The sequence below is a fragment of the Belonocnema kinseyi genome, chromosome 4 (assembly GCF_010883055.1).
Source record: "Belonocnema kinseyi isolate 2016_QV_RU_SX_M_011 chromosome 4, B_treatae_v1, whole genome shotgun sequence".
NCBI lineage: Eukaryota > Metazoa > Arthropoda > Insecta > Hymenoptera > Cynipidae > Belonocnema > Belonocnema kinseyi.
The window spans coordinates 62475824-62489240 of record NC_046660.1 but is presented as its reverse complement, the minus strand read 5'-3'; the positions used below and the strand labels follow the sequence as shown (position 1 = coordinate 62489240).

At 22.5% G+C, this 13417-nt stretch overlaps 1 protein-coding gene across 2 annotated transcripts in view; it reads right to left on the bottom strand.

Moving 5' to 3' along the window:
- Window positions 1-12555, bottom strand: part of LOC117171786 (E3 ubiquitin-protein ligase RMND5A) — a 25447-nt gene extending 12892 nt beyond the window's left edge. For both annotated transcript variants that reach the window (XM_033359395.1, XM_033359396.1), the window contains exons 1-2: window positions 12359-12555; window positions 7832-8115 (exon numbers count right to left, since the gene is read on the bottom strand). In XM_033359395.1, coding sequence (XP_033215286.1) covers window positions 7832-8115; window positions 12359-12509 — 435 coding nt within the window. In that variant the 5' untranslated portion in view covers window positions 12510-12555. The remainder of the gene's footprint in view (window positions 1-7831; window positions 8116-12358) is intronic.
- Window positions 12556-13417: the final 862 nt, after the last annotated feature.

The window sequence follows — 13417 nt, the reverse complement described above, 5'->3', positions numbered from 1 at the left end:
ACCAAAATGTATGCATTTTCAACAAAAGAAGTTAAATTTCGCCTAAATCTTTAAATTCTCACCCAAATTGTTAAATCTTAAAGCCAAAAAGACGAATTTTCTTCTAATCGGTTGAATTTTCAACCTAAAAATATGTATTTTTAACCAAAAAGTCCATTTCTAACAAAAAAGATGAAATTTCAACCAAAAGATATAAATTTTCAAAAAAAAAAAGTTAAATTTCACCCAAATCTTTAAATTCTTAACCAAATTGTTAAATCTTAAAGTCAAAAAAGCGAATTTACTACCAAACAGTTAAATTTTCAACCCAAAAATATTAATTGTCAACTAAAAAGTCAATTTTCCATAAAAGATTTTGTTTTTAAACAAAATACATAAATTTTCAACAAAAATCTTACATTTCAACCATCTAGTTAAACTTTTAATTAAATTTTTTAATTTACAAGCCAAAAAGACGAATTATCTACCAAAAAGATAAATTTTCAACCAAATAGTTGAGTTTTTCACCAAAATGTATGCATTTTCAACAAAAGAAGTTAAATTTCGCCTAAATCTTTAAATTCTCAACCAAATTGTTAAATCTTAAAGCCAAAAAGACGAATTTTCTACTAATCGGTTGAATTTTCAACCTAAAAATATGTATTTTTAACAAAAAAGTCCATTTTCAACAAAAAAGATGAAATTTCAACCAAAAGATATGAATTTTTAACCCAAATGTCAAGTAAAAAAAAAAAGTTGAATTTTCAACCAAAAGATATAAATTTTCAATAAAAAAGTTAAATTTTACCCAAATCTTTAATATCTCAACCAAATTGTTAAATCTTAAAGTCAAAAAAGCGAATTTACTACGAAACAGTTAAATTTTCAACCCAAAAATATTAATTGTCAACTAAAAAGTCAATTTTCCATAAAATATTTCGTTTTTAAACAAAATACATAAATTTTCAACAAAAATCTTACATTTCAACCATCCCGTTGAACTTTTATTACATTTTTTAATTTACACGCCAAAAAGACGAATTATCTACCAAAAAAATAAATTTTCAACCAAATAGTTGAATTTTTCACCAAAATGTATGCATTTTCAACAAAAGAAGTTAAATTTCGCCTAAATCTTTAAATTCTCAACCAAATTGTTAAATCATAAAGCCAAAAAGACGAATTTTCTACTAATCGGTTGAATTTTCAACCTAAAAATATGTAGTTTTAACCAAAAAGTCAATTTTCAACAAAAAAGATGAATTTTCAACCAAAAGATATGAATTTTCATCAAGAAAAGTTAAATTTCACCCAAATCATTAAATAATCAACCGAATGGTTAAATTTTAATGCCAAAAAGACGAATTTACTACCAAACAGTTAAATTTTCAACCCAAAAATATTAATTGTCAACTAAAAAGTCAATTTTCCATAAAATATTTTGTTTTTAAACAAAATACATAAATTTTCAACAAAAATCTTATACTTCAACCATCTAGTTCAACTTTTAATTAAATTGTTAAATTTTCAAGCCAAAAAGACGAATTTTCTACCAAGTAGTTGAATTTTGAACCTAAAAATTTAAATTTTCAACCAAATAGTTCAGTTTTTAACCAAAATGTATGAATTTTGAAAAAGAAGTTGAATTTCAACAAAAACTTTAAATTCTTAAACAAACTGTTAAATCTTAAAGCCAAAAGACGAATTTTCTACTAAATAATTGAATTTTCAACCTAAAAATATGTATTTTTAACCAAAATGTCCATTTTCAACAAAAACTTTGATTTGTCAACTAAAAGATATGAATTTTCAAGCAAAGAAGTTAAATTTCACCTAAATCGTTGAATAAAATAAATTAATTTTCCCCAAAAAACTTACACTTCAACGATCAAGTTGAATTTTAAATTAAATACTTAAATTTTCAAGTCAAAAAGACGAATTTTCTACCTAGTAGTTGAATTTTCAACCTAAAAATATTAATTTTCAACCAAATCTTTAAATTGTCAACGAAATTATTAAATCTTAAAGGCGAAAAGACCAATTTTCTACCAAACAGTTGAATTTTCAACCTGAAAATATGTATTTTTAACCAAAAAGTCAATTTTCAACAAAAAAATTGAATTTTCAACCAAAAGATATTAATTTTCAATAAGAAAAGTTAAATTTCACATAAATCTTTAAATTCTCAACCAAACTGTTAAATCTTAAGGTCAAAAAAGCGAATTTATTACCAAACAGTTAGATTTTCAACCCAAAAATATGAATTGTCAACTAAAAAGTCAATATTCCATAAAATATTTTGTTTTTAAACAAAATACATAAATTTTCAACAAAAAACTTACATTTCAACCATTTAGTTGAATTTTAAATTAAATTGTTAAATTTTCAAGCCCAAAAGATGAATTTTCAACAAAAAAAGTTAAATTTTCCCCAAATCTTGAAATTGTCAACTAAATTGTTAAATCTTAAGGCCAAAGACGAATTTTTTACCCAACAGTTTAACTCTCAATCGAAAAATATATTTTTTTTAACCAAAAAGTCAATTATCAACAAAAATTTGAATTGTCAACCAAAAGATATGAATTTTCAACAACAAAATTACATTTCAACTATCTAGTTGAATTTTAAACCAAATTGTTAAATTTTAAAGCCTAAAAGACGAATTTTTTACCAAACAGTTTAATTTTTAACACAAAAATATGTATTTTAAACCAAAAAGTAAATGGTCAACAAAAAAGTTTAATTGTCAACCAAAAGATATAAAAATTTCCACAACAAATTTTTTTCAATTAACTAATGAAATTGCCAACCTAACTGTTAAATTTTGAAACTAGAAAAATGGAATTTCAACCAAACAGTTGAAGTTTTAACTCAAAAATATGAATTTTCAACAAAATAGTAGAATTTTCTACCGAAGCATTTTAATTTTAAAAACAAAAGGACTAATTGAAAAAAAAACAGTTGAATTTTCAACCAACATTTTTTTAATATTCAAAACAAATAAAATTATTTAATTGAATTAATAAACCGAAAAAGTTAATTTTCTATCCAAAAAGACGAAAGTTCGAAACAAAGCAGTTAAATTTTCGAACAAAAGAGATTAATACTATTGTATTTTCCCTACACAAAATTTTTTCTACACAAAACTTAATATTGTTTAATAATTTTACATTTGTCCTACACAAAATATTTTCTACATAGAATTGAATACTGTTATATTTTTTCTACAAAAATGATCTCATATACAGAATCATTTTTTCTATACAAAATTAAATCAGGGTGGCCGTTTTAATCGAAGAAAATAATTCCTAGTCATTTCCCGGTTTTATCCCGGTGCACAAAAATTTTTCATGATCAATGAAATTTAAAAAATCAAACTATACTCTAAACATTTTTCCATATAAATTAATAAACAATAAACAACAACTTAAAGTATTCAAAGTGGAACCCTGAAATTCCAAACTTTTAAAATTGAAGTTTAAAAGTTTTTCAATTCAAAAATTGTGTACTCAAAACAGATCCATCTTTAAAATAATGTATTTATTTATGTTTACAGTTGATATAATTAAACAGTTTTTATCAAAAAATTTCAACTGCAAATGCTTTTAATTTTTAATTGATTCTTTTTATTTTAATTGTTTAGAAATTTAAAGGAATTAAGAAATATTTGATAAATTTTCGAAAATGTTTCCGAGTTTTCAAATATTTGTAATCTATTTAAAACGTTTTAAATACCAGAAAATATTTTTAACTGGCATGAATTTTTCTCAATATTTTCAAATATCATTCCAAATTTTAAAAAGTTTCCTAGCTTCCAAATTTTCCCAGCAATTTTAAGAAAATTTGTTTATTCTCCTGAAAACTTTCGAAATTATTTTCAGTTCTACGAAATATTTCTTGAATTTACCCGATTTTTGTTCGGTTTTATTTTGCAATCTTACCAAATTGAAACATTTTGCTTTAAAATCTTCTAAACTATTTTTAGAAATTGTAGAAAATCGTTTGTTGTGTTCAAAATTATTCAAATTTTTTCTGCATTTTTTGTGTATTTTGCAAAATTTTAAAAATTGCCTTAAACTCTTTCAAATTCTTCTTTGTCCATTTTTTAAAATCTTCTAAAATCTTTTAAAATAATTTCTTCAAATTAATTTTTCGAAATAAAAAATTATTTTAATTTTTCCTAGGAACTTGAAAAAATATCTTTTATTTTCGCGAAACATTATCAAATTTAGAAAAAAACTTTACAAGTTTTAATTATCTTTGAATCGTTTCAAAACTTTTCAATATCTCTCAAATTTACTCAAATTTTTTCTAAAATTATGCAATATGGCTAAATTGCAAAATTTTGCTTTAAAATCTTTCAAGCCCTTTTTAAAACTTTTAAAATTTCCCATGAATTCGACACAAAAAGATTAATTTCTAACAAATAATTGAATTTTCAACAAAAAAATATTCATTTTTTTTTTAAAAACAGTTGAATTTTCAAAGAAAAAGGTTAGTTTTAAACCAAATGGTTGATTTAAAGATGAATTGTCTACTAACAAAGATTACTTTTTTTTTACAAAACAAATTAATTTTCAACCAAATGGCCCAATTTTTCAAACAATAAAGTTCAATTTTAACCAAATAGTTGAATTCAAAATTAATTTTCAACCAAGGCGGCTTTCCTACCAAAAAAGGTGAATTTCCAATCGAAAAGGACGATTACAAAAAAAAAGTTGAATTTTTAACCAACCGAATTGAATTTTCAACCAATTGGTTCAATTTAACAAAAAAAGTTAATTTTTGAACAAGCAAGATGACTTTTTTATTAAAAAAGATGAATTTCTATTCCAAAAGGAGGAATTTTCAACAAAATAGTTAAATTTAAAAAATAAGAGTGGAATTTGTAACCTACCGAAATAAATTCTCAACCAAATCATCCATTCTTTAAATAAAAGGGTTACTTTTCAAACGAATAGTAGAATTAAAGATTAATTGTCTTCCAAAAATATGACTTTTTCAAAAAATAGTTAAATTTTCAACCGATTTATTTTATAAAATACATTTTTAACAAAATAAATGAATTTTCAATCAACTAATTGAATTAAAAATTAAAGGACATAAATTACTAACCTTGAGTTGTATTTTCTACAAAAAAAATAATTTTTAACAGAATATGTACATCAATTTTCAACCAAATTGTTGAATTTTCAACCATAATGTCAAATTCTCAAACAAAAAAGTGAAATGGATTAACTGTCAACCAAGAAAGATGACTTTTCCATTTAAAAAGATGAATTAGTAATACAAAAAAAAAGGATTTTTCAATAAAACAGTTGAATTTTCAACTAAACTTTCCAGTTCTAAAATAAAAAGGTTAATTTGTAAAGAAATAGTTGAATTAAAGATTAATTGTCAACCAAAAAGTTGGTTTTTTAACCAAATAGTTCAATTTTTAATCACATAGTTGAATTTTCATCCTAAGAAGATGATTTTTCAACGGATTTTTAAAAATAAATACATTTTAAACAAATTACATGAATTTTTAAGCAACTAGTTCAATTAATAATTAAAAAACATACATTTTTAACCAAGAAGGTGTAGTTTCTACAAAAAAATACAAAATTTTAACAAATAGGGTGGCCGTTTTAATCGACGAAATAAATTTCTGGTCATTTCCTGGTTAGCAAACATTTTTCACGGTCAATTAAATTAAAAAATGGAACACTGAAGCTAGAAAATTTTTCACTTGAGATAATAAAAATTGAGCTGCAAATAAAAGCACTTAAAGTGAAATTTTTAAATTTTGAACTATTAAAATTGAAGTTTAAAAGTTTTTAATTAAAAAATGTTGTATTCAAATGCTCAATAATTTACGCGTATACAATTAAAGGTACAAAAATTTGTTAACATAAAAAAATATAAATCCACGTTATCATTTTCAATGCTCTAAATTAAAAAATCAATCAATCAACTTTAAAAATTTCAAAATTATATAATTTTACGGAATTTCAAGTTAGAAGCATTAAATATTGAAAAGTTGCAAAATTTTTAACTGAACACTTCTTTAATTAGAAATTCAAATATTTTCTATTTAAATAGTTTAAACATCCTTGCGAAGCCTCAAAATTTTATTTCAAAATCTTGAGAAATCTAGAAGTTGTTTTAAATTTGTTTTAAATTTAAAATTATTTTGGAAATTTTTTCAGAACTTCTGAATATCTGTCAAAATTAATTGCATTTTTTCTACAATTTCCAGAAAATCCTGCAAAATTTAGAAAAGTTATTTAAAATTTTGATGTATAAATAATAATTAAACATTTATTATTTGTAGGCGAAATTTGAGTAATTTTAAGAGATATGTAAAAGTTTTGAAAAGATTCAAACTTAATGTAAAACTTGAAATGAAAGCCTGATATAAAACGAAATGTAGATTTTCGCAGAGTTTAAACCAAAAAAAAATAGATTCTTTTCAAGAAACGTGAAAGGCTTCAAAATAATAAAAACATTTTCTTAAGATTCATAGGAAAATTTAAAATAATGGTTCATTTTGAAAAAATATTTTAAGAGAATATTTAAAAAGTTTTTCAAAGGTTAAAAAAAATCCAAAAGAGATTCTAAAAGATTTTAAGAAAACTTTCTAAACTTTGAATGATAATTTTTAATCTTTTTAAAATACCTAAATATCTTTTAAAATTACTTAAAAAATTTCTACAAATGTTCAATTGTAAATTATACATCAAAAATTAAAAATTTTACTTAAAAATTAAGAATTTTTCAAATACAACAATTAAAATTGTAACGTTCAAAGTTTAAAGGCTCTACGAAATTTTAACGCGTCCAGGTTTTCTATGTCAAACAATTCAGTTAAATATTCTTTACTTTTAAATATTTGGTTTCAATTTACTTGCCTTATATAAAAATTCAAATATTGCTAAATATTCAATAATTAATCTTTTTTTTTTTATTAAAAATTTCAAATTTGAATGGGTTAAAAATTGAATATTTTGGGACTGAAACAATATTTTTAATTTAATAAAATCCTTTAATTAACAATATATTATTACGAAGTCATACGCTCACATTTGTTTAATCACTGAGACTTTCAAATTGAAACCGTTTAAGCTTTAACGTTAAAATCTGAAAATTTTAAAATTTTGAATTGATTTAAAATCGTTTTGTCAATTCGTTTTTGTTCACTTTTTATTACTTGAAGTACAGATAAATTAAAAAAATGTATTTATTAAATAACAATGTTTTTTGTCAAAAATTATCAACATCAAAGGCTTTTATTTTTTATTGGTTCAAGTCTTTAAGAAAGCATTTAAAAATTCTTAAAATTAAAAATATAAGCTTAAAAATGAAAAATGTTAAATGGAAAATTTGTAATGTAAAAAAAATTTTGAAATACGCATTGTAAGCTAAATAATAGCATAATTGAAAAACATAACAATTCAACTAATTATTTATAAAACTCTTGAAATCGAACGTGGACCACTCTGAACAAAGTACATGAATTTTTAAGCAACTAGTTTAATTTATACCTAAAGTACATACATTTTTAACCAAGAAGGCGCAGTGTCAAAAAAAAAAAGAATTTTTAACCAAATGCATCAATTATAAAACAAAAACTTTACTTTTCAACCGTATAGTTGAATTATCAACCTATAGAGGTAAATCTTTACCCAAATGGTCCAATTTAAAAAAAAAAAAAGAGTTAATTTTCAACCAAATAGTTCAATTAAAGATTGCTTGTATGAGGTCTGCAGATATTTAAAAATCTGGTCTAATAAATAATAATTATCTGCTGAAAAAAAAGGAAAAAAACAAACAAAAAAAGGTTCTAGAAAATAGATTAAAGAGTAGTTACCGCTGCGAGTTCATCAGCAATATCAAGCATTCCTTGACGATAAAAGTGTTGGCAGATGACTTGATTGAGAAGATGTGTCTTTTCCGCTCCGGAGAATACATCTTCCCTGCTTGTGCTGGCAAAATCTGCTATGAAATTCCGGTCAATCGCTTTGCCAACTTTAGAGACTGTACTGTGCAATTCACGATGCTCTGTTGCTAATCTGTGAACTGTGTCTCGCACTTTGCTCATCGCCAGTTTCAACTCCTGGTGCTGTGCGGATGTTGATTCATAATTTGCTGGATCTGTTCAAAATATATTATGTTTTTTAACACAATTACTTTATTTCAATATCAATTGATTTAATATTAATTAGAATAAATAAATGAAAATAATAAAAACTAAAAAGACAATATAAATATTAATGTTAAAGAATTTAATATTAATTTCATTTAATCAATTAATATTTAAATATTTTTCATTTAAAAGTTCATGTAAACATCAAATAAATTAGGATCGTTCAAAATATATTGAGTTTACAAATGTAAAAATTTATTTTAATATCAATTAATTTAATATTAATATTAACAGATATTAATTAATATTAATTAAATTAGAAGATAGGAATCTGGTCACGTGACCCACTCGTCACATTGCCTTAGTATTTAAATATTTCTTATTTAGAATTTCATGTAAATATATAAATAAACAAATAAATTAGGATCGTTGAAAATATATTGAGTTTACTAATTCAAAAATTTCATTCCAGTATCAATTAATTTAATATTAATATTAATTAAAATAAATAAATTAAACAAAAAATAAATAAAATTTATACATAACAAAAAATTAAAAAGATAAAATAAGTATTAATATTAAATATTTTTCTTTAAAATTTCATGTAAATATATAAACAAATAAATTATGATCGTTTAAAATATATTGAGTTTAATAATAAAAAAAATTTCATTTTAATAGTAATTAATTTAATATTATTTTTAATTAATGAATTAAATACAAAAAAGAAATATAATATACAAATAATAAAAAATAAAAAGATAAAATAATTATTAATATTAAATATTTTAAATTTATAATTTCATGTAAATATATAAATAAACAAGCAAATTAGGATCGTTAAAAATAAATTGAGTTTACTAATACAATAAATTAATTTCAATATCAATTAATTTACTATTATTAACAGATATTAATAAAAATAAATAAAATAAAAAAATAAAAATAAAATAGATAGTATAAATATTAATATTAAAGAATTTAATATTAATTTCGATGCATCAATTAATATTTGAATATTTTCTATGTAAAATTTCATGTAAATATATAAATAAACAAATAAATTAGGGTCGTTCAAAATATATTGAGCTTACTCTCTGAGAAATTTCATTTCAATATCAATTAATTTAATATTCATATTAATTTTAATTAATTAATTAATTAAAAAATATTTATAACATATAAATAATAGAAATTAAAACGATAAAATAAAATAAGTATGAATATTAAAAAATTTTATATTGATTTCATTTCATCAATTCATATTTAAATATTTTTCATTTAAAATTTCATGTAAATATATGAATAAACAAATAAATTAGGATCGTTCAAAATATATTGAGTTAACTAATAAAAAACTTCATTTTAATAGTAATTAATTTAATATTAATATTAATTAATCAATTAAATACAAAAAATAAATACAATATATAAGTCAAAAATTAAAATGATAAAATAAATATAATATATAAATAAACAAATTAGAATCGTTCAAAATTACAGGGTGGATTTTTTAATCCAGGAAAAAATTCTCAGTAATTTCCGGTTTGCAAACATTTTTCCCGGTCACAGAAATGAAAAAAAAAACTCTTGAATTAATCAAAACTGAACTACAAATGAAAAGACTCAACTCGAACTATTTTAAATTTTTACCTTTAAAAATAGAAGTTTTTTAAACTTTTCAATTAAAATATATTTTTTTAAATTTTATTTTAAAAATTTTTTATTCACAAAATATTTAAAATAGAATTTTTCCTCCATTCCAACTCAATAAAAATGTTTTAAAAAAATTAGGCTTTCAAATTAAAAAAAAAAATTTAAGTAAAAAATTCCCGCTCCAACTCAATAAAAATGTTGAACCGAAAAAAGGCATCTATCATTAGAAGAAATAAATAAATAACCAAAATGTCGTCTCTTCCAACTTTATGAATATATTGAAAATATAAAATGTCCCTCTAGAAATTCAGAAAATATTGAAAATGAAAATTTCCTCCTTTTCAAATCAATATGAATGTTAAAAATAAGTCATTTCTCTCTTTTAAATCAGAAACAAAATTTAAGAAATGAAAATTTCCCCCTCAACTTAATAAAAATGTATGTTTCCAATTTATAAAATATTGAAAACCAACAATTCCTACTTTTCAAACAAATAAGAATGTTAAAAAAATAAAAAAGTCCCTCCTTCAAATCAGAAAAAAAAACATAAAGTAAAATTCTCAAAAAAAGAAAAATGGCCTCTTTTAATTAAAAAAAAAAAAAACAAAATTATAAAAATTATAAAAACAAACCAGGGCCTCTTCAAATTCAGAAAAAATTCCAAACAAAAATGTCCTCCTTTCCAACTCAATGAAAATTTGCAAAATAAAAAATAACCATCTGCCAATTCCGAAAAAATTAAACGAATATTTTCTCGTTTCCAACTCAATAAAAATGTTACAAATAAGAAATTTTCTCTTTTCTAAATCAAAAAAAAATTTTAATGAAAATTCCTCCCTGAAACTCAATAAATATGTTTAAAAGAAAAATATGGCCTCTTTCAATCACAAAAAAAAATTAAAGTCAAAATTTTCTCTCTTAAAACTCGATAAAGATCTTGAAAATTCCCCCTTTAACTCAATAAAAATGCTAAAAAACGGCCTTTACCAAACTTAGAAAATAAATAAAGAACCAAAATTTCGTCCCTGTAATTTTATGAAAATCTAAATTAAAAAATGAATCCTCTACAAACAAAAATTTAATTTTCTATACAAAACAGTTGAATTTTCATCTTGAAAATATCAAATTCCAATTCAAAAGTTAATTTTCACCGAAAAAGTCAAATCTGTAGGTGAAAAGTTAAGTTTTATTGTAAACAAAAATTGTAAACCTAAAAAGATAAAATTTTATTTAAAAACAGTATAATAGTTAATCTTTCAACAATAAAAAATATTTCAATTTTAAATAAAACCTAATATAATTTAACGGAAAAATATGAATTTTCTACCAAACAATTGCATTTTAACAACAAAATTTTATTTTTGACCAAAAAGACCAATTTTCTACAAAACCATTGAATTTTCAAACAAGAAACATAAATTTTCAACAAAAAGTTGAGTTTCAAACAAACACGTGAATTTTCTACTAAAATTATGAATTGGCAAACAAATAATTTCAACATAAAAGATGAATTTTCAACAACATTTGTTGATCATTAATTAAAATAAATTAAACAAAAACTAAATATAATTTATACATAACAAAACTTAAAAGGATAAAATAAGTATTAATATTAAATATTTTTCTTTTAAAATTTCATATAAATACATAAATAAACGAATAAATTAGGATCGTTGAAAATATATTGAGTTTACTCATTCAAAGATTTCATTTCAATATGAATTAATTTAATATTCATATTAATTTTAGTGAATTAATTAATTTAAAAATATTTGTAACATATAAATAATAAAAATTAAAACGATAAAATAAAATAAGTATTAATATTAATAAATTTTATATTGATTTCATTTCATTAATTAATATTTAAATATTTGTCATTTAAAATTTCATGTAGATATATAAATAAACAAATAAATCAGGATCGTTCAAAATATATAGAGTTTACTAATAAACAAATTTAATTTTAATAGTAACTAATTTAGTATTAATATTAATTTAAATTAATTTACCCGATAAATGACTTTCTACAAAATTGTTTATTTTGAAGTCAAAAAGACGAATCTTTCACAAAACAGTTAAATTTTCAACCAAAAATTTATTCTTCAAACAGTTGAATTTTCAACTAAAATTATGAATCTTAAAAAAAATGAATTTTGAATAAAACAAACTTTGAACCATTTGAACTAAGGAACTAAATTTTCAATCCAAAAAATATGAATCTTAAATGAAAAAGTAAGTTATCAACAAACACAAAAAGAATTTCCAACAAAATAAAATAACTCTTTTAACTAAAAAAGGTAAATCAATTAGGTAATTTTGACAGAAACAGAGGGAAATTTCGCTCTGAGAATATCAAAAGTGAGGTTATGTCGCGTAACTCTAAAAGGTCTAAAAGATCGTAAAAAATTATTCTTTAACCGAAAAAAATTTAATCGATTGAAATTGGTACCTCTTTTATTAAGGTATAATTGAAAAACAAATCAAAATGCATTGTAAAGTTCAGTGTTATTGTCTATATATTATTATCAGTGAAAGGTTTTTAAAGAGGTCGTAGTAGACACATAGCATAACCCGAGGATTAGGAACACTCACATTCTTCAAGTTCCCTCTTCAGGGTTTCAATCTCGGCTATCAAGTCACGAAGAACACTGACAGCATGTTCATTTATTGCTCCAAATTTTGATAAAACTTTGTCAACTTCGCGTTCCACAGCATTACAAGCCTCCATTATTGTTTTTCTCATTGATGTTTCAATGATGTCGCGTCACTGTCCACAACCCCAGCCTTCTCCCTAGACTTCTGTATCCCAGAGGGCACTTCAGTCGCTGATTTCTTAAATTATTTATTATTATTTTTTAATCAATCAACTTGGTGACCTCTATTAAGCAATGTCCTTATTTCACTAGAAATTCAAGATTGGGCTTGTAAATCGATTATAAAGTAAATTAAGAGAATTTTTGTTTAAAATTTTAGATGAATTTTGCATAAAAAATGTTCGAAAAAAGCCGGATCCGATGACCTATAATTCGGAGTAATGCACTTGTACTCCATACAATATACCTGTAATCCAGAGTAATCCATTTTTAATCCACTTGTAATCCAGAATAATCCATTTGTAATCCAGTTTGATATTGCACTTGGAATCTAGAGTAATGCACTTCTAATCAAGTGTAATCCACGTGCAATCCAAACTAGTTTAATTGTGATCCACTTGTAATCCAAGCTCACATTTTTTAAATCACCTTTACAAATCCAGAGTAATATGGGAGAACCTCTAATTAAGTGTAATCCACATGTGATCCAGACTAATTCATTTGTAATCCAGGATAATACACTTGCAATCCACGATAATACACTTGTAATTCAGACGAATTGATTTGTAATCCACTTTCGTATTACACTTGCAATCTAGAGTAATGCACTTCTAATTTATTTGTAATTCACTTGATTTCCAACCTACTTTATTTGTAATCCACTTGTAATCCAGACTAATCTATTTGTAACCTAATTTCGTATTACCCGTGCATACCTAGAGTGATTCACCTCTAATTAATTGTAATCCACTTGTGATACATCCTAATTTATTTGTAATCCACTTTTAATCCAGACGAATCTATTTGTAATCTAATTTCGCATTATCCGTACATAGCT